At 37.0% G+C, this 21,979-nt stretch overlaps 2 protein-coding genes across 5 annotated transcripts in view; one reads left to right on the forward strand and one right to left on the reverse strand.

Annotated features, from left to right (window-relative positions):
- Positions 1 to 9,487, forward strand: part of CNKSR2 (connector enhancer of kinase suppressor of Ras 2) — a 273,911-nt gene extending 264,424 nt beyond the window's left edge. For 3 of the 4 annotated variants that reach the window (XM_075196557.1, XM_075196558.1, XM_075196560.1), the window contains one exon: positions 5,438 to 9,487. In XM_075196557.1, coding sequence (XP_075052658.1) covers positions 5,438 to 5,653 — 216 coding nt within the window. In that variant the 3' untranslated portion in view covers positions 5,654 to 9,487. The remainder of the gene's footprint in view (positions 1 to 5,437) is intronic. The other variant, XM_075196562.1, reaches the window with a different exon arrangement.
- Positions 9,488 to 11,333: 1,846 nt separating this feature from the next.
- KLHL34 (kelch like family member 34) lies at positions 11,334 to 16,845 on the reverse strand. Its single transcript, XM_075196563.1, has one exon. It carries the CDS (start codon positions 16,416 to 16,418, stop codon positions 14,637 to 14,639), a length of 1,782 nt encoding a protein of 593 aa, XP_075052664.1. The 5' UTR covers positions 16,419 to 16,845; the 3' UTR covers positions 11,334 to 14,636.
- Between the last annotated feature and the right edge of the window lie 5,134 nt (positions 16,846 to 21,979).

Raw genomic sequence — 21,979 nt, forward strand, 5'->3', positions numbered from 1 at the left:
TTTTCCAAAGCAAAGCAGGGAAGACGCAGGGGGCAGACCAGAACAGTTTAACATCTGGGTTGGTTTGAAAGATTTTTCAAAAAAATGTGTGATCTTGCCCATAACTCCATCCAATCCGAGTATTAACATGCAAAGGATGGTGGAGGATTATTTTCAAGAGGTAATTGATATGGAAATGTCAGACAGTCCCTTTCCTTACTGGGAAGAAAAGCAGGCCATTTGGAAACCCATGTACAAACTTGCTTTGCAATACCTAAGCTGTCCACCCTCCAGTGTGTACTCTAAAAAAGTATTCAGCACAGCTGAGAACCTAGCCAGTGATCGACGTAGGAGGATACTTCCAAAAAATGTGTAGAAGAGGATGTTCATAAAAATGAACAACATCTTTCACGAGGAAGGCCTTCACCATCAAAGACATCCAAGCACTGACCGTTCTCTAATGGCGGATTCAAGCGGAGATGAGTTGATAGTCTGTGATGATGATGTACACACTGATGAGGGTGAGGATGATGACAGCAACATCTTTTTAAAACTTTCTATATAAGTGTAGGGTGTAATCTACCCCCAAATAGGAAAGGGACTTGGGGCATTTCTATATCATGTACAGTCTTGAAAGGCTGCTGTTTTGTCAATTTCACGATACGGGTAGGGTGTCATACACAGACAGACACCAAACTTGCTTTGTCCATTTCTATTTTATTGTACAGTCTATACCGGCTGAATTTTTCAATATTTTACTACAAGTGGAGAGGGGAACTGATAGACAGAAATCAAACTGCCTTTGTCCATTTCTTTTTATAGTGTACAGTCTATACCGGCTGAATTTTTTTCTATTTTACTACATGGAGGGTGTAATATACAGACAGAAACCAAACTGTCTTTGTTCTATTTAACGTACAGTCTATGCAGGATGTTTTTTTTCTATTTAACTACAAGTGGAGAGGGGGTCTGATACAGACACACACCAAACTGCCTTTGTCCATTTCTTTTTATATTTAATTATAAGTGTAGGGTGTAATATACACCCAAAGATGATGGCTGCATTGCCAATAGGCTAAGATGGAGAGGAAAACAATCCGGTTTGTGTGTAGAATTAAGGACGACCTACCAAAGATTAAACTGTTTTTTTTCATAATATATTAGCTTTAGAATTACCTTACTTATGCAAGAAACAGGTGGAGCACTAAATAAGGTTATTTTAGCCCCCCAAAAATTGATTTTTAAACAAAATTGCAAAACAAAACCAAAGCCAAAACATGTAAGGGCGGTTTTGCCAAAATCAAAACCAAAACACGAAGGTAATCCAGATCCAAAACCAAAACACGGGGTCAGTGACTATCTCTACTGTAAAGGCATAAATATCATTTGAGAGTTTTAGGATGTCCGTAAAGGTGCTGTGACATTTGTGGAAGCCTTGTTGGAAGCTTGATTTGAAGCTTGTACTCATGGATGTATTCTATAGATTGGTTGGCCACTAGGTTTTTTCGAAGTTTACTAAATTTGGGGGAAATTGCTATGTTATGGTAGTTCATAATTTTAGAGAAGTGATGATAGAAAATGTCTACTATGGTGACCAGATCGTTGTTGTGTAATAACAACATTTTACTTGTATGGGTCCTGTTATTTGCTCCAATCAGTGTTTTTAAGATGGACCAGAACTTTGTAGAGTTTCCTGCAGCCTTTGTTAAAAGTTTTTTGCAGAAAGACCTTTTTGCTAGGCAGATATTTATATTACATGTATTACTTAGAGATCACTAGTGGTTATAGTTGGTCTGTAGTCCAGTGGTTTTAAAGTATTGCCACAATTTCTGCTTGACTCTTAATTGGTAATTGGGTAAATAGGTTTATGATTAGCCATTTAGTCTCTCTATCATGAATACAACAAGTGATACAGGGAGGTTAGGTGTTCTGAAGCAGTCTAACAGAAAGTAATCAAGTGTGGTCTAGCCATGTACAGAGATATAAATGGGATTTCAGTCAATCAAGGAGAGAAAATGAGTCACCTGTGTTTGGTTGAAACAGATAAAATAAACTGGGATTGCAGTCATTCTCAGCTCATACACACTGTGATATTGGGACAATTGGCAGGTATCAGCTGCGATATAACAGTGTGTATTAGTACCTTAGCTTGTCTTTGTATTTTTTTGACAGAAATATGTTTAGTGAAACTGTGCTAGTTAACCCCTAAATTACCAGTAGTATGTTACACAGATAGTGGATAAAAATGGAAACAACTGGGTAAATGAGGGACACAAACATATTGTAAGCATGGGTTTGTGTTAACTAAGCAAATAACATACAATCATGGCCAGGGTCATGTTTAAAATTTCTGGAATGCCCTCATTGCTTAAGCTTATAGCTAGCATGGCTGCAAGAGGAGACCGTGGTGACTTTCAAACAGAAAAGTGATTGATAGGGTGTATTTGGCAGGAGCTTATCATTTACTAACAACTGTATTCAATTATAAAGTGTTGTAGAGTATGGTGGTACTGCACAAATAATGGCAATGTATGCATTAATTCAGTGTGGAAGGCAAAACAGGCAAGTGTCTTCAAGTCTGCGGACTGCAAATTTCAACCTGTATTGCAAAAATGTTCTGACAAAAAAGCTACATAGCTATTTATATTTAGAGTACAGTGTATAAACAGCTCATCACAACGGGTAATGTGCGTTTGCAAGTTCATTAGTACAAAGTGTACAGGTAACTGAATAGTGGAGGAAGATGATATGGTCAGATGAATCATCCTTCACCATGTTCTCAATGAACGGACTAGTGCATGTTTGGTGCCAAACTCAAGAACTCTACAGCAGGAGGGCTTATTTTCAACACACAGTGGTTCTGATTGCTCTGTAATGTTGTGTGGTGCATTCTCCTGGCAGGGTTTGTGTGCCTTCATTAAAAAAGCAAGGTCAATGCTAATCGCTGCCTCATGGTACCAAGTAATCATCTTCACCCAGAATTGCAGCATTTTCTAAAGATAACATAGGTGTCTTTCACCATGCTTGAATCCATAGAGCAAATCTGGTAGTCCGATGGTTTGATGAGCAAAAGAAATAAAACCTGAGACATTTTCTATCACCATCAACCAGACGTCAGTGGAGTTACTTTCTTGTGGAAGAATGGTGCTTCGGCTGCACAAATTAAGACATTTGTAGACTCTGTCATGGTGCATACGGTCCGAATGTGGTGTCCCAGTGTCCAATAAAGTCACTTTGGTGTTTCTGGGTGGTGGGCACTATTATTTTACACTGATGGAGCAATCTGACACCTCCTGAAGTGAGAACTTTTGTTGGTAACATTTTGAAATATTTATTCTTAGAAAAACAGGCACAAAAACGGCTAGTACCTAGTTCTTCCCATAGTTGCTGTCATGGAATTAGTGTGAGCCCATTTTGATTATATATATTGATTATGTATAGATTGTGTCTGCTGTGTTCTGCGACAAGTACATTCATCCATACAGTGGAGTTACTCCACATATGCAGAAACCTAGTAAACAAATAATCATATTGTTGCATTTCTAATGGTGGTATGTTCATTTTGGAGCTGAAAATTGTATAACAAACTTAGTTTTAATTAGTAGAATGGAGGGATCAATAACATAATTAATTAGCTTCTTTTTTAAAAAATTTGGTTGGAGAAACCATTTTTCAGTATTGTTAGATATTTGATCAGCTTGTGTTGAAGTGGAAAGTAAAGTCTGGTATTTGTACTGATGTATTGTATGAGGTCTCAGCATATGTGAAAAGTATGAATTCACTCATATTATTTTGGTAACAATGTGTGTCCCCAAAAATTCACATTTTTAATTTAAGCACATGTAAATCTTTCAGTGGGGATTTGTAATTGATAGTCAAAGCTAGCAGCCATTGCAGTACATCTTCTTAAGTTGCTCAAATGATATATTTATTAACTTATCATAGTTACAAGTTATCAAAGTGGAGATAACCAAGACATTCTATTAAGTGAGTCAGAGTAAATATATCCACACATGCAACAGTGTTATGAAGTTCAATGTGAAGATCTTTTCACATTAGTCTTTTCATGGAATCAGTTGTACACACACAGAACAATCTCAAATGGATAATTAATAGTGATTGTTCAACCTTCACATAGACACTGGGATATTGTACAAAAATGTCTGAAGCCGATATTGCTGATAAAATGGTGATACATTTACTCCAAATTCAGAACAAAATTACTTTCACTTGGTACTTAATAGTGTGACTATGGAGTACTTTTACCACCACTGCAACATTGGAAAATCACTATAAGGGTAAGTAAAACTTAGATTACATTTTTTATTACGGACATAGATATGAGATAATTGAAAATTAAAATGTGAACCTTCACAAAGTTAATGATCTTGTCTATGCATCTACTATTAAACACCAGATTTTATCCTATATCAGTATTGCAGTATAGATAGTAAAATAAAACGTAAAACTAGAAAAATATAAAACTATTATATGAAGAAACAGTTTGGATCAGCAATAAGTTAGCACCAGAAGAATGGTGGTAAACTGTTAGGCATGGACATTGTTTTGTTAGCGTTAGTAATGCTAATCACAAAAAAGAAACTATTCGTGTTTGAGTATTTTTTTTTTATTCTTATTTTTACATCTTCCAGGAAAAGAAATAGTCTTTATGCTGGGAGACAGTATTGTATGTATTTACACATTTACCTTTTATATTCCATTTAAGTTTAAAGGGAAGAGCTTTAGATGCTGTTTGCAGTGTTTTAAAGGGCATGCTTGATGGCTCTGAGATGCTAAGATAAAATTTCTGTGTGAATTGGAATCATTGTCACTTATGAATCCTTATCTCAATAAGAACACCACACACATGTCTGTAAAGATTTAGTGGTGCTTTAAAGGGGGACTCCACCAGACTTCAGATTTATCTTACTTGCAGCCTTTGAAATATGTACTAGTTGTCTCTTGAAAACTGTCTCTATGGTGCAGTTGACAGCATCTCCACATTTGTCAATCTTTTGTGACTGGCTGCCCTAGTTGATATTCAGCTGAGATAGCCAATCACAACACAGGAAGAAAGAGTGGTTCTGTCAAGTGCACAATGGAGACTGTCAGCTGTGTAAATGGACAACTTATCTGAAAATAAGACACCTGAAACTGACTGAAGTTCCCCTTTTAGAATTGTAATGACGTGCATTCTTTTATAAATATGGGAAGCTGCTTTGCAGTGCAACATACAGAAATTATTATTTTTTTTGTTGCTGTTTTTAATTTTTTTTCAGTTTTGCTTCTTTTTTAAATCCTTTTCTTGATCGAACATGAAATTTGTATAGATGTATTTGTAAGCTTTTGTACAGTTATTACAAATGATCCTAAAGATCAGAAATTAAGCACTAAATAAAGAACACCTGAAGTGTAATACTCACAACAATGTTAAGTAGTCTTTTATTTTATGTTTCAGGCCAAAGAAGGAGAAGTAGTTATTATTGATAAAATTTTGGAAAATCCAGATTTGACATCTAGAGACTTTCAAGAATGGAAGCAACTATATCTTGACCTTTTTTTGGACATCTGTCAGAAAAGTGACATAAAGGACTGTGAAAGCGTCTCATCTGAAGTGGATGCCCTTATTCAGTCTCTATCTCACACACATTCTTACATTGAAACGCATGTATAATTGTTGTACTCTTACATCTACACCAAACAATGAAACATTTTCTATTTAAATTATTATGAATATATGGAAAGTCTGGTAAAATATATTTTAATGTTGCTGATCTATGTGGAGTAATCATTATATTGCCAAAATGCCAGTCTTATTTTGGCATTTGTATATTTTTTATGCTGTCAGTGCTCTGCTTTGTGTTATTTTTGTGGTTAAAAAAAATGAATAAATACGTATTAAATATGTTGGTTAAGCTTAGGGCTTTATATTTGAAACAGACTAATTTTTCTATTACACATAAATTATTTCTGGGTAAGAATATGCTTTCGATAAAGAGCAAATAACATATTTTTTTTATTACCATAGATATATTATAAAAATGCCTCTAAACTATATTAAATGCTGCAGTTGTGCTTTTGAGGTTTTAAATTCAAATAAGCAGATTAATTGTAAATTAGAAAATAACACTGAATGAGGCAATTTATCAGGCAAACTGTCAACTGTTAAATATAGAGTTCCATTAATGTGAACATGCTCTGGGAAACATACCTGTTGATATCATAATAGCCATATTCCATATATATATTCAATGACAGAATTTTTCATAATGGTGAAATCTACCTCCCTAAATATGTCCCATCTTTTTGAAAGTGTTATCCTTGTGGACATTAAATTAAAGATAGTTGCTATTCACATCATTGGTGAGCTTACTTTTAGACTGACATATCTACTTAATTATTCTTTGTTCCATTTTCGTTTTTTAAATATATATAAATATATATTTGTTAGAAATTTTACATATGAGGAACTGTTTCTATGAAACATTAAGTTCCAAAGTCTCTATCTGTTGGGTTTTCCTGATTGTGATTAAACTATCACAGTTTTGTATTACAAACAAGACACAATGGATTTTATTGGGTTGATTAAAATGATATTTAACAATGGTACATTATTTTGCAGTCCTTGCAACAACAAAAATAGTAAAAAAATAATTAAAGTTATGTAGCACTTAGCCTTTTGTACCAATCTGAGAAAATAGTGTAAAAGCTTTACATGCACTGTATGGTACATAATGTGATTTTTCAAGAAAATGTTCACTCTTCATGCTTTTTATATAGAAATAGTGAGGGACATGGATGATATCAATAATTGTAGGAAATATCACATAATTAGATGGAAAATGTAGGGTTCTGTACAGTCACTTATTACACTAGTAATTTTACTAGTAGGAAAATATCCAACACTTAAACATCCCCTTCTAGTTTTAGCTTCCATATTAATGCCTACATATTATAAATGATGATTAATAAGCTAGTACAATAAATTTTGGAGGAATTGATAAACAGAGACTTGAATTGCCTAATGTAAATATATCCAGTTCAGTAATGTGGCTGTCTGGCCATCTTTGAACTGAAAGTGTACAAGGATGTACATTTTCAGGCTTTGAGCACGGCATGAAAAAAATGTCATTTGAAAATTGCAATATAAAGCACGTGCTTTTTTTTCATGTAATACTGATGTACTTTTCATGACCTTAGCAGGACGCCATTCTTTGAACTCGATGAAGTCCTTAAAGTGCCCCCTTCCACCTCTCTTCATGTAGCATTTGAAATGAATTTCATATATAGGGAAATGTGTTTAACAAGTTCTATCTGTGCAAAGTTCATAGATTCATAGATGCAAAGTAATATCAACGGTCGTTAGGATCGTTACAACCATTATCAGGAATAGTGAGAGGAATGCCTGCCTCTATATAAATAATTTCTGCACGGCTTGAACCATGACTGCCCTTCAAGGACTAGTTTAAACATAAATGTAAAAAATTATGTCTTCATATAAGCATACATATAAAATACAATGTAACAAAGTTGAATTGAAGAGTGGGGGCAAGATTGTAAAGATGAAAAGTGAAATGTTTTGATAGCAGAAAGCGCATTACACAGGTCTTCAACAATTTCTTGGGGGTCTGTACAAAAGTACAAACCACGGGATAGCAGTACAGTCCCTTCTTATCAGGACTGTTCTGCCAAAATCTGAACAGTTGGGAAGTATGGGTGTTTTTAGTTATACCAATTTTTGTTGATTAACAACAACATACTGCAACAGAACACAACAAAAAACATGGATATCAACTTTTATATTTTTCTGTGGAGCATGGTGACACTAGATAGGGTGTAACCATATAGCGTAAAAAAAAATGCCATGTTTCTCAGACAGGGGATATCCAGCACTTCAGAATCCCTAGGGGTCAACTCAACCCTCTTTACTCCTCTTACAATCACAGTATCAGACTTCCGATCAGTGACATCATTGGATATGTCCATGTGTTTAAATCCAACATCTGTACAGAGATTTCCTTTTGCAGACCAGTCACTTAGATTTATGAACCCTTAGGCTTCTGTGGACTGCCACCCTCTGTATTCCAGGGGCAGGCAAAACAGCTGTGGTCTTCTGTCCAACATATTTACTTTCAGTAATGCGATGGGGCAATTACAAAAGGCTGCTGGACAGACTTTATGTATGAACTTTCTAGATATTTTAAATATATATTTATATATCTATTTAGGGGATTAAAAAAACAGGCTTTGGTATATACTTTTATTTTATTTTTTTGCTTCTTTTTTCAGCTTTAAAGTTGTATCCATAAAATCAATACTGCTCAACTTTGTCATTTTTATGTTATTAAATAAAGACGTATATCAGTGGCCACATACTGACCAACAGTTACAGGTTGCATTATGGGTCTAAACTGTATGTAGTATAGAAAGATGTTCTCTTTATCTGACATGCATTGTTTCATATGTATTTTAGTTGGATACAGACCCATTAGGCCATTTTAAAATGCTAGGCTGTACAGAAAACAAATCACTTTGGGGATAGAGGATTACGTATTTCTTTGGCATTCCCATTTAACTATATAAATACTAAAACGGAATATTGACAAGCTGTCAGAAATATAAATACATATGTGACTAGCCGTCTGCTTGGCGGTAATTGACTGGTTTTCTCATAGGTAGATATCAAAGTATCCCAGGTGACCCCAAAATAAGGCCCCATAAAGTCTGTCCTATCTTTCATGCAGCCAACCAATTATATCTGAGCCTGCCAGGATAGGGGATATCAGGAGGGATGATAGACCCTGGACTTCTTATGAGATAGTTGGATAGGCGAAACTCTTTGCCTAGGTCATGGGTATTTCCATTGTTTTTTACTGAGCATCGTTAGATAAACTCAATACATAGATAACATTTTTATTACGCTATTATTTCAATGTTGATGCTAGCTGATTGTATGCGTAAAACAATTACATGCTCTGTTTTAATGTACAATTTTAATTCCATGCATAAACATTTTTAGGCCACAGAAATGCAAAGCCCTGTCTGTATAACTAAATGATACATTGCTATTTTCTTTTGCAATAAAGGTATTTATCATCTTTATACAGTTGCCTGTGCAGCTGAGTATACTTAAAATCTCAGACATTTTTCAGTAATTATGTGTTGTAGAAAATTATATAATGCTATGATTATTTTTCTGTTAGTTTTTGCGTTAATGCTAAATATTGATGTTTTATAAACATTGCAACTTGCACAGGAAACTAGTGGCCTTTCTTGAGTGTTTAAACAAAATGAATCATAGATATGTCATTTCCATTGAAAACATGCTCTGGGGTACTGTTTGTATAATCTAAATGAAAATGATCTGTATAAAACAGGCATTTCCTTTCTGCATGAATACAGACTTTAACATTATACTAGTATCTGTTTTTGTATTTACCCAGAAAAAAAAAAATGTTTATTGAAAATGTTTGTGCTCATGTAATATGCATTAAAATCTATTGTTTTATTGGACTGAGAAGAAATAATATAAAAGAAGCTGATAAGAAAAGACTCATTATGCGCATATTTATTATCATTGTCTATTGCTATTTGTGTGTCTGTCCTATTTCCTTCAGTGTTCAAAGTGGACTTTTAGAAGTGGTGGTAAGAAAAATGTAATGAGAATGGAATTTGATGGTGTAGGTCAATGGATCCCAAAGTTTCTCAGTTTGAGGCACCCCTAGGTTCTCAAGAATTTTTTCAAGGCATCCCTGAGCCAAAGTAATTACCAAGTAGTCCTGCGCTTTGCTTACCACCGGCCCTGGCTGCGGCACCCCTGAAAGATGACCTCGGCACCCCAGGGAGCTGTGGCACACAGTTTGGGAACCACTGGTGTAGGCAGTAGGAGAAGTGACGGTATGGCATACCACCGTATACCAGCCCACTTTGACCACTGATCTTCTTGCATTGTAATCTCCTTTTAGATCATGTGAATGTAAACAATGAGCTCTGATAGCATTGCTTAAAATCAGCTCTGATGTCATTACTTTTTTTTATTAGTACAACTTGTGTATTATAAACAATAAAGCACTAGCTACACTGTCTCATTTTTCAGTGCTAAGGATGAGTCACACTCGTTCGTAGCACTGAAGATGTGAAATAATTATATATTATGTATTTTTAAATGTCCACAAGATGTAAAGATCCTGTATGGATCCCAGATTACAGCGCCCACACTTTGACTATTCACCACCAGATACTGGTATAGTTTCCATGACATGGTTAGTTTAGATGTTGGCTTGTTGAAATTGAAAAACACTGCTATTCTGAAATTATTTGGTTCACGGGTATCCTTAAACTTGTTGCCCCTTTACACATAACTTGTGTATTGTATGATATACATGGAGTCAGTTCTATTGTGGGTTTAAATATAACACTTATTCTCTTTAATGCAGTGTATTGTAGGGTACACCTACAGTAGTTTGCACAAACCAGACTTAGTCAGTGGTCAGATTGATAGAATCATATGGTTACATTTTTATGCCTACCTCATTGCAGAGCCAGATCAAGTTTGCTTTGAGCTCTAAGTGTAGTATAGATTTTGGGTCCCAAATATTTAAATTCACATGCTAGCAAAGTAGCAATAAAACTGGTTGCCTCAAATATTTTAAAATGTAGAACTTACAGCCAATGGTATTTAAAAATGTGTCACTGACTTTATTATCATTGGCCCAGAGCTGGTGGAAGCACACTGAGTGCCATAAATACTCCACTAGTTGGAATCTACATTTGTGTGCTGCAACCTGCTCCCCCACCTCCTACCTTGTGTGGAGCAACCAGAGGAGATATCTTCTGGTCTTCACACCCTCCTGCCATACTTCCTACCTTATATGGAGCAACCAGAGGAGACATCTTCTGGTACTCACCCCCTTCTGCTATACTTCCTACCTTATATGGAGCAAGCAGATGTGGGCATCTTCTGCTCCTCTCTGTCAGACTTGGAGTGTCTCACACTAATCTGGAGGAATAGCAGCTTCACAGGTAACAAACTGCCTCCTGCTGTTCCTCTATGGCTGGCATCTAGTGTAGGGATGCCACAACTAGCACAAATACATCACTCATTCTAAGCACCCTAAACCTTGGACCCCTAGGTGACCCTCTTAAGTTGCCTCGGTAGCGCTGGCCATGCGTTGGCTGAAGAACTGGGTCCATGGTAAAACATAAAGCAATGTACACTGCAGAAGTTCACCTCTCTCTGAAGCCCTGGACATTTGCGTAGGTTTGTGCTATGTGGGCGGCCTGACAAGTAACCAAACGGGTAAGAACATTATTTTATGAATTATATATGTTCCAATTTATTTAGGAAAAGTATATACACACTACATGTATCACCTATATTAATAAAATGTCTGAGGTGTTATTTTTCAACATACAGAATAAAATTGGAATTATGCACCGTACTGTACCATTGTTATTTTTCATGTTTAATAACAGACAAAAAAAAGTTATATTTCTTCTTGAAAACCAAGTGCTAATGCAGTGAACAAATTATTAACATACACAATGTTTACATAGAATAAGATTATACTTACTATCATTTTCTTTGTCAAAATGTACAGTATAGGAATTACTGATTGTTATTAAAATACTGTATATCAAAACTAGAGACTACAATAAAATATTAAACATAAAAATATAGGTCCTCATTTACGAAATGCCATGCAATATCTTCTAATGTGATGATGTGCGCTCCTTCAGATTCTTTCCGCCTTCCTGCAAAGAGACTTCTCCCGAGAGAGGAGAGTGAGCATGCTCCTTGAAGTGTGCTGGGCAGACCATCTAGTACCAATGCATAACCAAGGTATCCTTTCAGTGCACATTTAGTATTCTTCACAACTGTTACGTGAGCTCCAGAGATTGCAGAATATAATAAAATGTTTCAAAGGTGGAATAAGATCTGTATAGATTCTCACCTCTTTGTCTGTTTTACCCAGTTTGTTTATTAGTTTATTATGTTTGTCCCCAATTGTAAAGCGCTACGGAATATGTTGGCGCTATATAAATAAATGATGATGATGATGCATCTCTTCTTGTATGCATAGAGGTACATACAAGGCAGACACTGTGTGGTCCTAGACAAAGTTTACCTTTTGTAGCACCTTCCTACTGGCTGCTAATGCCAACACTGTCTTTTCACTTACAATGTGCTAAATCGGTCCAGTATGCAACCCTATGTCAATCATCACATACAACCTTAAAGTTCAGTATTACGGGGTTACTCTGATTATTTAATGTTGGTGGAATGTTCATATAGAAAGGAAAGAAGATCTTTGCATGATATGATGACAGTCTACAGGAAAATCAGCATATGTGCCCACCGAGTGTCTAAACCGAACATCTGAAGATGCCGAGTGTTCATTCACTTTGCACCAGGATTGGGCTCTTGCTCTTTTACGTTTAACTGCTGCCAAGAAAGGCTAGCTGGGACCAAGTAGTCCCAAAGCTGCCGTGTCCAGGGACCCTTCATATCATTGTTGTGCTGTGTGTGGAAATCCCTGACTTTGTGCAAGTGTACCTAGAAGAATTGATGCTGTTTTGAAGGCAAAGGGGGGGTCACATCAAATATTGATGTGATTTAAGATTCCTCTTCTGTTCATTCACTTTGCATTTTGTTAAGTGATGAAAATTAACTATTAACGCTTCTATTTTTAAAAGCATTCTTACTTTGCAGAATTTTTCCACACCTGCCTAATACTTTTGCACAGTATTGTGTATGTATATATAATAGATAATTATTTTTTTTTTAGATTTTCAAACAAATATTTACAAACATTAATGGTACTATATTTAGTGTCTGCTGAAGGAATCTGTGTTGTGTCCAAACTGTAAAGGAAAACACTGACTTATATGATAAGGAAAAGTCATGATATTTATCCTTTTTATGTGCTTTCAATTCTTCTTTTTTTCATCTGTGAGGATCTTTAAATCACAATTACTACTGACAGATTGTTCGGTTATACAAAAACGTATCCAAAAGTGAAAATAATGCCAGAATCTAGGGTAGAAGGGACATCAAATTGTGTTGGAATGGGGTTTGCAAGTCTATGATGGTTTAGAATGTATGTGATAATGTAACCCATAGCAACCAATCAGACATTGGCTTTTACCAGTTGAATGTAATCAGGCTAATAAAAGCTACAATAAATTGTAAACCTTCAATTGTTTTATGTTTTCATTAAAATATCAAATAATATTTTGCTCATTAATTTCTTCACTAATAAATGTGATTATCTGATTGATAGCGACAGGTTAAAGCTACTAGAACCATTTTATTAAAGACTCCATACACTATTTTTCTTTACTAAACCGGTAAGGGGAAAGTGACTAAGGCTTATTTATTATTAATTTAAATGCGGGGTTAGTAGGACTATTTTGTGCAGACAGATAATGCTTTATATTATATACAGGAAGAGCACATTTCTTCAGGGTAAATGGCACAATCTTGTACCCTCAAAATGCATTGGGCATGCTGGATTGCATCTCACTATCTCTGCCCAATTTATTCTATTACTATGGTAATACTGTGTAATTAGAGGCATACAGTGCAGCCCTGTGCCATATGTTCATTCATCTCAAGAAAATGTGCTACATCAGAAGTTACTAAAACTTATTTTATGACAGACCGTAGTGAAATATTAAAATATTAGCACCTCATCTGTGTGAATGAAAGATAACCTTTCCCTTTCAGCTTCACTTCACAAACTCCATAGAGGGTACTGGCAATAATATTCAGATACTTAACACAATAGCAAGACAGCCAGCTAACACTGTATAATAGTTATGTGCTAAAAATGCAAATCCCTTAAAGAGAAGGGAACATTCAAATAAATGTGCGTATGTAATATATATAATCTAGCTCAAAAACAACAAAATCATTATTTAGACAGATCACTGTTACCAATCGGGTTTTCTCTCTGGTAATATTACATATCCAGAACTATATTGATTTCCTCAGAGGGAACATGCTGCAGGACAAAACAGAGCAGTAGTGGTACAAGACATCACAAAACATGTTATTGCAGAGCAATATCTTATGACTCTGGATCAAGTAGCATAGCACCCTGGACTGTCTAAATGCAATATGTACTATAATGACACATTATGAGGGAGAAGCACTAGTCGGGTCATATCGCCTTAACCCCTGGGGGTAAATGTATCATACTGCAGCGACTTTGCAGTGAAAATTTAAAGCGGCAATGGCTTGTAAAGGCAAGTTTGCCATTACAAGCGGAGGATGATACATTTGGCCCCCAGAATTTTTTAGATTGTATATATTCTAAATTGTCTCTATTAATGTCCTATTTTCCTAATTCCATGTTACCATATATATTTTTTAAAAAACTATACAGGACAACAATTCCCTAATTAAGCTGCGCTGGATTAGATACATGACTACAAATAAGGTTATGCTGACCGCTGCCCAAGGACATACGAGGACCTTCTTGTGAGCCACAAGTCTTTACTATTTGCAAAGTCCCAATGTTACATTTAAAAACTATAGCTTTTTCCAAATCCACATACATTACCCGGGGTGGCTCAATTATTTCCCATCCTGTTGGATTACATGTTACTGGTATATTTATATGTCCGCTTCTTGGTCTGAAAACAAAATCCATCTAACTTATCTTGTACAGTTTGGCTTGTTTGTTGTCATTTTCATTTGTATCAGACAGCTGGAGAACTTCACACTTTAGCCCACAAAAAGGAAAAGCCAGACTGCAAATTTCTTCCCAGCAGTCATTTTCTGCATCATACCCAACAATATTGTGTGTTGCCACCTCCTGAGAGTCCTGCCATTTCTTCCCTCCAAGAAGAAGAACAGTTTGCTCCACTACCACTAAGCCATAGCAAAACCGGTCAAAGGTCATTGGTCTCAAACGGGTCCATTGATTGTGCAAAGGATCATATTTTTCAATATCGGAAAAAGGTTCATAAATTCCTAAAAACGTGAAGATTGCATCGTTTACTGTGGCCATCTGGTGTCCAAACCTTGCAATTGTCATAGGAGCTTGTTTTTTCCATTGTGTTTCCAACTTACTAAAAGAATATACATCTTTAATGCTGTTCACTTGGCCTCCACGCTTACCCCCTGAAATATAAATTCTGTTGTTGTGCACCACACTGGCTTGACCATGTATTTTGAAAGGCAGCTCCTTAGACTTTGTCCAAGTATCTCTGTTGATATCATAGAACTCCACTGATGAATGGATAACTTGCTGACTGTCTCTACCACCAATCGCAAATATATAATTATCTACAATACAACAGGAAAACTGTGCTCTTTTTTCCAGCATCCCATTGACTTGTACCCACTGGTTAAATCTTGGGTCAAAGCGATACACAATATTTGTGGCTGACAAGCTGGTGGTGCTTGAGTTACCTTCCAAACGTTCAGGAGTTTCTCCCCCAAGTACATACAGAAAGTTACCAATTACACATGTGCAGTGAAGTTGAACTTTCAACTGTAGATTTGTTATCATTTGCCATTTATGAGTGTAGACATCAAAGCCTAGAACATTTTCTACTAGTTCTGCATTAGCAGTTCCTCCTACAAGTATTATCCATCCCTTTTGGTTCCGTAGGGTACTGTACTTGTCTTGTAAAAGAGGTTGTTTGGAAGGGAGGGAATGATAGTTTATTGCTTTTATGATCAGACTCTTCATTGATGGTGTTAGCGGAACTGCCGATTGAGTGTAGAGTTTCCGGAGACTATCTAACGGTAACAACCCAAAACGAACATTTTCAAAAAGCGCTTTAGCATGTAAGAGTCTGGTTCTGTCATACTGCACCCACTTTAGGACTAAATCTAACAGGAGTTCTTCATTTACCTTTGAGATATCATCTGCTTTTATCAAGTTAAACATTGACTTTACATTTAATTCCAACAGCTCGGTTACTTCTACATCCTCTTGTAATAGTGCCCAGAGGTTATGGATGATATATTTCTCTGTTTTTTCTAAAGCATCTGAAAGGTAATACTTGGATGCAATATTGGCAGAGAAGCAACAATTTTCCAAGTCACAACTATTGATTAGGAACTTACTGCACAGCGGTAATGCGTCCATCACTTGCAAATAGGTTGCAGCTTCCAATGTGTCCTCCAAAGTGTTCATGGAAAGGGACAACCATGATGTGTAAATGAAATCCAGTATATTTTGCAGACCTGTGGGTGTGATGACTTTAAGATGGATCACTGTAGCTTTGGACTCCTTAGTGTAGTCTTTAAACATTGCTTTGAAGTAGTCACTTGAACAAGCCAGCAATGACTTGTGTGCAGGGAACTCATGTCCATCCACAACTAGACACACATCACATAAGTGTCTGTGAGTTCTAAGCATCTGGTACTGAGAAAACACCATGCCACGATGGGACTTACAGAAAGCCAAGAAATAGCTCATGATGCATAATGAGTACAATCAATCTAAAAATATGTGCAACAGTCACTCCTTGTGCGCCACTTGGAAATCCCTGTGCAGTATGCAAAATTATTTAGCAGTGCAATATCTCCAACAATAGTTACAATTTCTTTCTCTCACCTTCTCCATTGCAGTGTTTGATGTGTTGCAAGGTGCCTTTTTGCTAAAACCTCAGAATGGTTGTGATTTGTATAGTCCAAACAATAAACTCTCTCTCCTTCCTTTCAGCAACCACAGATCTTTCTTCACAGACATGATGGTCTGACATCTACTTCTAACTTTACAAAGTTGTATAGCACCTAAGAAGCTTCTGTTAGCATAACCCTTTCAGATGACCCTTTGTCACTTCCATTGAGAGTATTTGTTTAAAGATCAAATCAACAGCCGCGGATTAGAGTGGGACTTACCAAATTTAGAAGGCTATAGTAAATATCCTGATTAGTCACCGCTACAGCTTGACATGTGTGACTTGGGTGAATGATATCATCATAGCTCACAGCTACAGGAATAGAATACAAACACAAGACAACGTTACATAGCTTTCCAAGATCAGAGCTGAAGCTGAAAGGGGACAGACTTGTTTATGCACAAAGGTAGCAACTAATTTGAATACTCTGAACTATCTTGTTATATAAATACCAATTCTGTGCATTGTTATATAGAATATACCTATCTGCAGTGTGCATTTACTATTTTTAAATATATATATATATATATATATATATATATATATATATATATATATATATATATATTACACACACACACACACACACACACATTTTAATGTAATCATTTAGCTACAGTATATAATGTATCCAAGTACAGTTGAGTTTATTTCGTTTGCAGTGCATACTTTGAAACAATCTCCAGCAATCATGACATGCTATGTACACTGCAGGTGATGAGAATCTAGTAACCCCTGGGTTTCCAAAGTGTGTGCCACGGCTCCCAGGGGTGCCGTGGCCAGGAGGAGAGAAAAAAAAAACTTACCAATCCGCTTCTCACTGAATGTCGGGCGTGACGTCATCACGCCCAACATTCAGTGACAAGTGGCAGCAGAAAGGATGCTGGGTCCCATGCACTGCCGAATTGGTAAGACAGAAGAAAAGACAGAAGAAAAGATAGAAGAAAGAAGGTCAAGTATGGCAAGTAAAGAAACGGAGGGGAATGGTGACAGGAAACAGCAAAGGAGGGGAAAAAGAATAAAGGAGGGGGCACAGAGTGTGTGGAGATGGAGGCACAGAGTATGTGGAGACGAAGGAGGGCACAGAGTGTGTGGAGATGAAGGAGGCACAGAGTGTGTGGAGATGAAGGAGGCACAGAGTGTGTGGAGATGAAGGAGGGCATATAGTGTGTGGAGATGAAGGAGGCACAGAGTGTGTGGAGATGAAGGAGGCACAGAGTGTGTGGAGATGAAGGAGGGCACAGTGTATGCGGCTATGAAGGAGGGCACATAGTGTGTGTTAGCTGTAAATTATTCTTTGACAGAAATATAATTGAAAAACATATATAAAAATATTCTTTGCCCTTGGATTTATGTGTATTATTTTTACATACAACTAAATAAGAATTGCTGTCCTGACCTAAATACTTTTTACGTTTTTTTGCCCCAGATACTTATAAAACGGGACTGCTCGGTAATTATTTTGGAGGGGTGCCTTGAAATAATGATGGAGACTCTAAGGGTGCCGTGAACTGCAAAAGTTTGGGAACCACTGTAGTAACCTATAACTTATGTTTTAAAAGACCACTGCACTAAATAAAAATGTCCAGCAGAATGAAAACTGTATAGACTAGCACCTTACACCACAAATTACTAGAGATGAGCTGTTCAGTTTACCATCTGAGTTAGACTTTCCTGCTCCCCTTGAACCTGGAAATAGAAAAAAAATCACTTTCCCACAGTCGAAATCCTATATTGGACTCTGTACTGTGTATTAATCATACTTGACAACTTTGAACAAAACCCCTCCGGGAGATCTCCAAAGTTGGTGTGTCTTCGGGGCGTGGCCACTCTAATCGGGTCATTCGACCCTGCCCCCTGTTCTATAACGCCAATTTCGGCCTATTATAGCAGGGTATGTGGCCAAGATGACACAATTAGGCCCGCCCCCACCCACTTCACCAATGAAGTGGGCAAGATTTGGGAGGTTGTACTGATTTCCCAGGAGCCTGGGAGAGCTCCCAAAAATTTGGGAGTCTCCTGGACATTCTGGGAGAGTAGGCAACTATTATATTAAGCTTTGTGATGGTTGTTCTTTTATCTTGGGAAGTGGGTGGGAGAGGGTCCAGGGTCTTCAGTGCTCTGAGTCTGCAACAGATGCAGTGCACTTGAATGCTGCAAACAACTTTAAATATTAATAATTTGCAAATATAACATCCCTATAGACTGGAAAGTTGTAGATCTGTCCCTCTTTCTGCCAGGCAGGGTACACAAGAGTGTGTACTGCTACTGTACAATGAAAAAGTACCATGTAGGTGACATTACTAAAAAATAATTATACCTCAGACAGTGGTGACTGTTAGTTATTAATTTAGTCTTTTCCAAACGGTCTGTCATGTTTAAAAATAATAATCACATAATACCTATAAGGCAGAGGTACTCAAACCCAGTCCTCATGAGCTACCAACAGGTCATGTTTTCTGGATTATGAAACCGTATTGTGTATGTGTTGGTTGCACAGCTAAATACCATCATTGAAGAGAAATATTGCTGATTTCAATTAACTTCACTGCAGCATGTCAACTTGCTCTAATCAGTATTGCATGGTAGACTTGGCGGAACAAGAGGCAAATAGTGGATGAATTTGGCACCGGCAACGAATACCTGTATGTATGGAGATATGCTGGCTGACATTTACACTATGTGATGAAGTCAGGGAACTATTTAGACTGGTTAATTATTTTTGTAATTGAATTGGAGAAAGCAAATGCTACGATTGCAGAGTTACAAAATTCTTCATTAAGACGACAGTGGACACGACCTCAAATACGGACAGCGGCAGTAGTAGACATTTAAAAGACGATGGGAATGTTAAATGATGCAAGTCAAGATGGCATTGTCCTTGGGCCAAAAGAGAGGTGTACATACACACCAGGCACTTCAACTACAGGGACTGCCGCTTTTATGGCTGATTCTTGATTTGTTTGGGCCCCCATAAAAGTCAACATTTTAGTTGTTGAACTGGAGAATAGATAGGGATGTTAACAAATGAATCATGGGCATTTGGATAACAGTGGTCACTGGTCCTCAACGGTGACAAATGACAATGTTATCCTCACCCTCATCATCATCCTCATCAATTATATTTTCATTTAAAAAAAAAGAAGATACACCAAGTAGGTAACTGTTAGGTGTGACATTATGGAGAGGGTCAGCAGTAATACTTTGGCCAATAGTGGTGAATATTTGGACAATTATGAAAGGATCATTAGAAAATAGACTGTAAATGACTGTCAATGCTATAAATAGTAATATAGGAGCAAAATCTGTAAAAATCCCATAATTTTACCTATTTTTTAACATTTTTAATTAAATCCAGATTCAAAATTAAAACCAAAGCCCTTCATGATTTTGGGGCAAAACCTGTAACAAATCCAAAACATGAAGGCGTTTTAGAACCAAAACCACATCCAAAACCAGAAATCGGAGGTCAGCACACATCTCATTTTATATATATATATATATATATATATATATATATATATATATATATATATATATATATATATATATATATTACATGCACACAGCAGACTTTCATTTGTCCAACAGATTCTTTCTAAAGCAAAGGAATCTTATGCTATGTCTCTATAAATTACCAAGGCTACATGTCATCATGAATCAGTCATGGAGGGGTAATGTTTCCAGGAAATTACCTTTTGCAACATGCCACTAAGGGAATTTCGTGTATAAGGTATGAGAGGCATATGTTCTATCACAGTTGTGTCCTTTATGTATTGAGAGTGATGAACTGCAGGGGTGAGCCTTCTGACACAAGATGCTGAGAAACAACATTAGATCATAGCTAAACACAAATGTTTGTTGGTAGTGCAATCTGTGTCTTATATTGTTCAGAAACAGTGAGTCATACCTTTAATAACAATGCCAGATATTCTAACCAAGTAAAAACACTTGAAATCTATCAGATCTTTGTACCAACACTAAATGGACATTATCACCGAAGTAAAGAAAAAACATAATTTACTGTTTAAAACGCCTCAAAAAGCTTTACTGTGGCTCAGGGTAGAGAAGAGTAAAATTAGGCAATAATCAATATTCACAGTGGGACAGGTTATTTCTCAGAGATGTAAGGTGCCAGCGATATTTGTGTTTCACTTCTGCTTTGCCATTTAGCACATTGCACAGGTAAATTTGCATTTCACAGAATGTATAATCTATGAATAGATCTGCAACAATGGTGGTCAATTCATTCTGTATGTTGTGGTTGGGGGTAGGATTTGGAACACATACCCAAATTCTGCCAGCGACACAGGCAAATATGGAATGTGCCGTTAATTTTGCAGAACAATTTTTTGAAAATGCACTCATCTGTACTGCAGGCGTGTACTGCAGTTTGAATATAAATCTGTGTTTATGAAATATGTATTGCAAAGACCTTTGCGTGTGAATGTTGCTTATGGCTGTGGGTTGGGTACGATCTGTCAACGCTGAACCTGTCGATAGCCAGACTGTTGACACCAAAATTTCGACAGTCATAAATTGTGGCACTCTGACTGTCGACTGGTAATAAAGTCGAGAGTCAAAATGACGACAATCAAACGGCAAGATCGATGCCAGCCGCCGAACCTGCTGACACATTAATACAGCTGCCAGCACAAAACAGTAAATAATACTGTAAAAAACAAAAATTAAATTAAACGTCAATACATAAAATAAAAAAACAACTTAACCCTAGTGCTGCCAGCCGGGGCTGGTGGCACGAACGCAGGGGAACCAGCAGCATGGGGTCCCTCTGCCATAATGACAACTGACCCCAGGCTGGTCAGCATGGTGCTGGGTTCCCTAGGGAGATGGGGTCAGAAAAAAAAAAAAAAAAAAAAAAGTGCACCCGCCCTTTCCCCAGGGGTACCCAGCCCTGTACTGAAAGTCTTCTGACGCCCCTGGGTGGTGGGTGTGGGATAATAAAAATGATTTAATGTTAAAAACACCATTTTGGCCCTGGTGCACTACAGGTCCCAGCAATCCCAGGCTAACATTAACAGTTTGGGCATGCTGGTGCTTGTAGTACTACAATCACCAGCATACCCATGGGTCATCATTAGGGTCACTGTATAACTATAAACAAGGTTAGGATGAGCACAGTGTAATTAAAAGGACTATACACACCCTTTTAGAGGGAGAGGGGGCGGTGTTCCAAGGTGTAGAAGGCAGCATGTTTGATTTTGACTGTGACTTGTGAGCTCTTCCAATAATCTCCATGATCTGTCTTAATCCGGGGGTCTTAATCGAGTAGAACCAGCCCCGCTCCTTGCTACCTTGAATTATGTTGTTTTGAGGGGTGGCAGTTTCCCATTCG

This window comes from Mixophyes fleayi, chromosome 2, assembly GCF_038048845.1.
Source record: "Mixophyes fleayi isolate aMixFle1 chromosome 2, aMixFle1.hap1, whole genome shotgun sequence".
NCBI lineage: Eukaryota > Metazoa > Chordata > Amphibia > Anura > Limnodynastidae > Mixophyes > Mixophyes fleayi.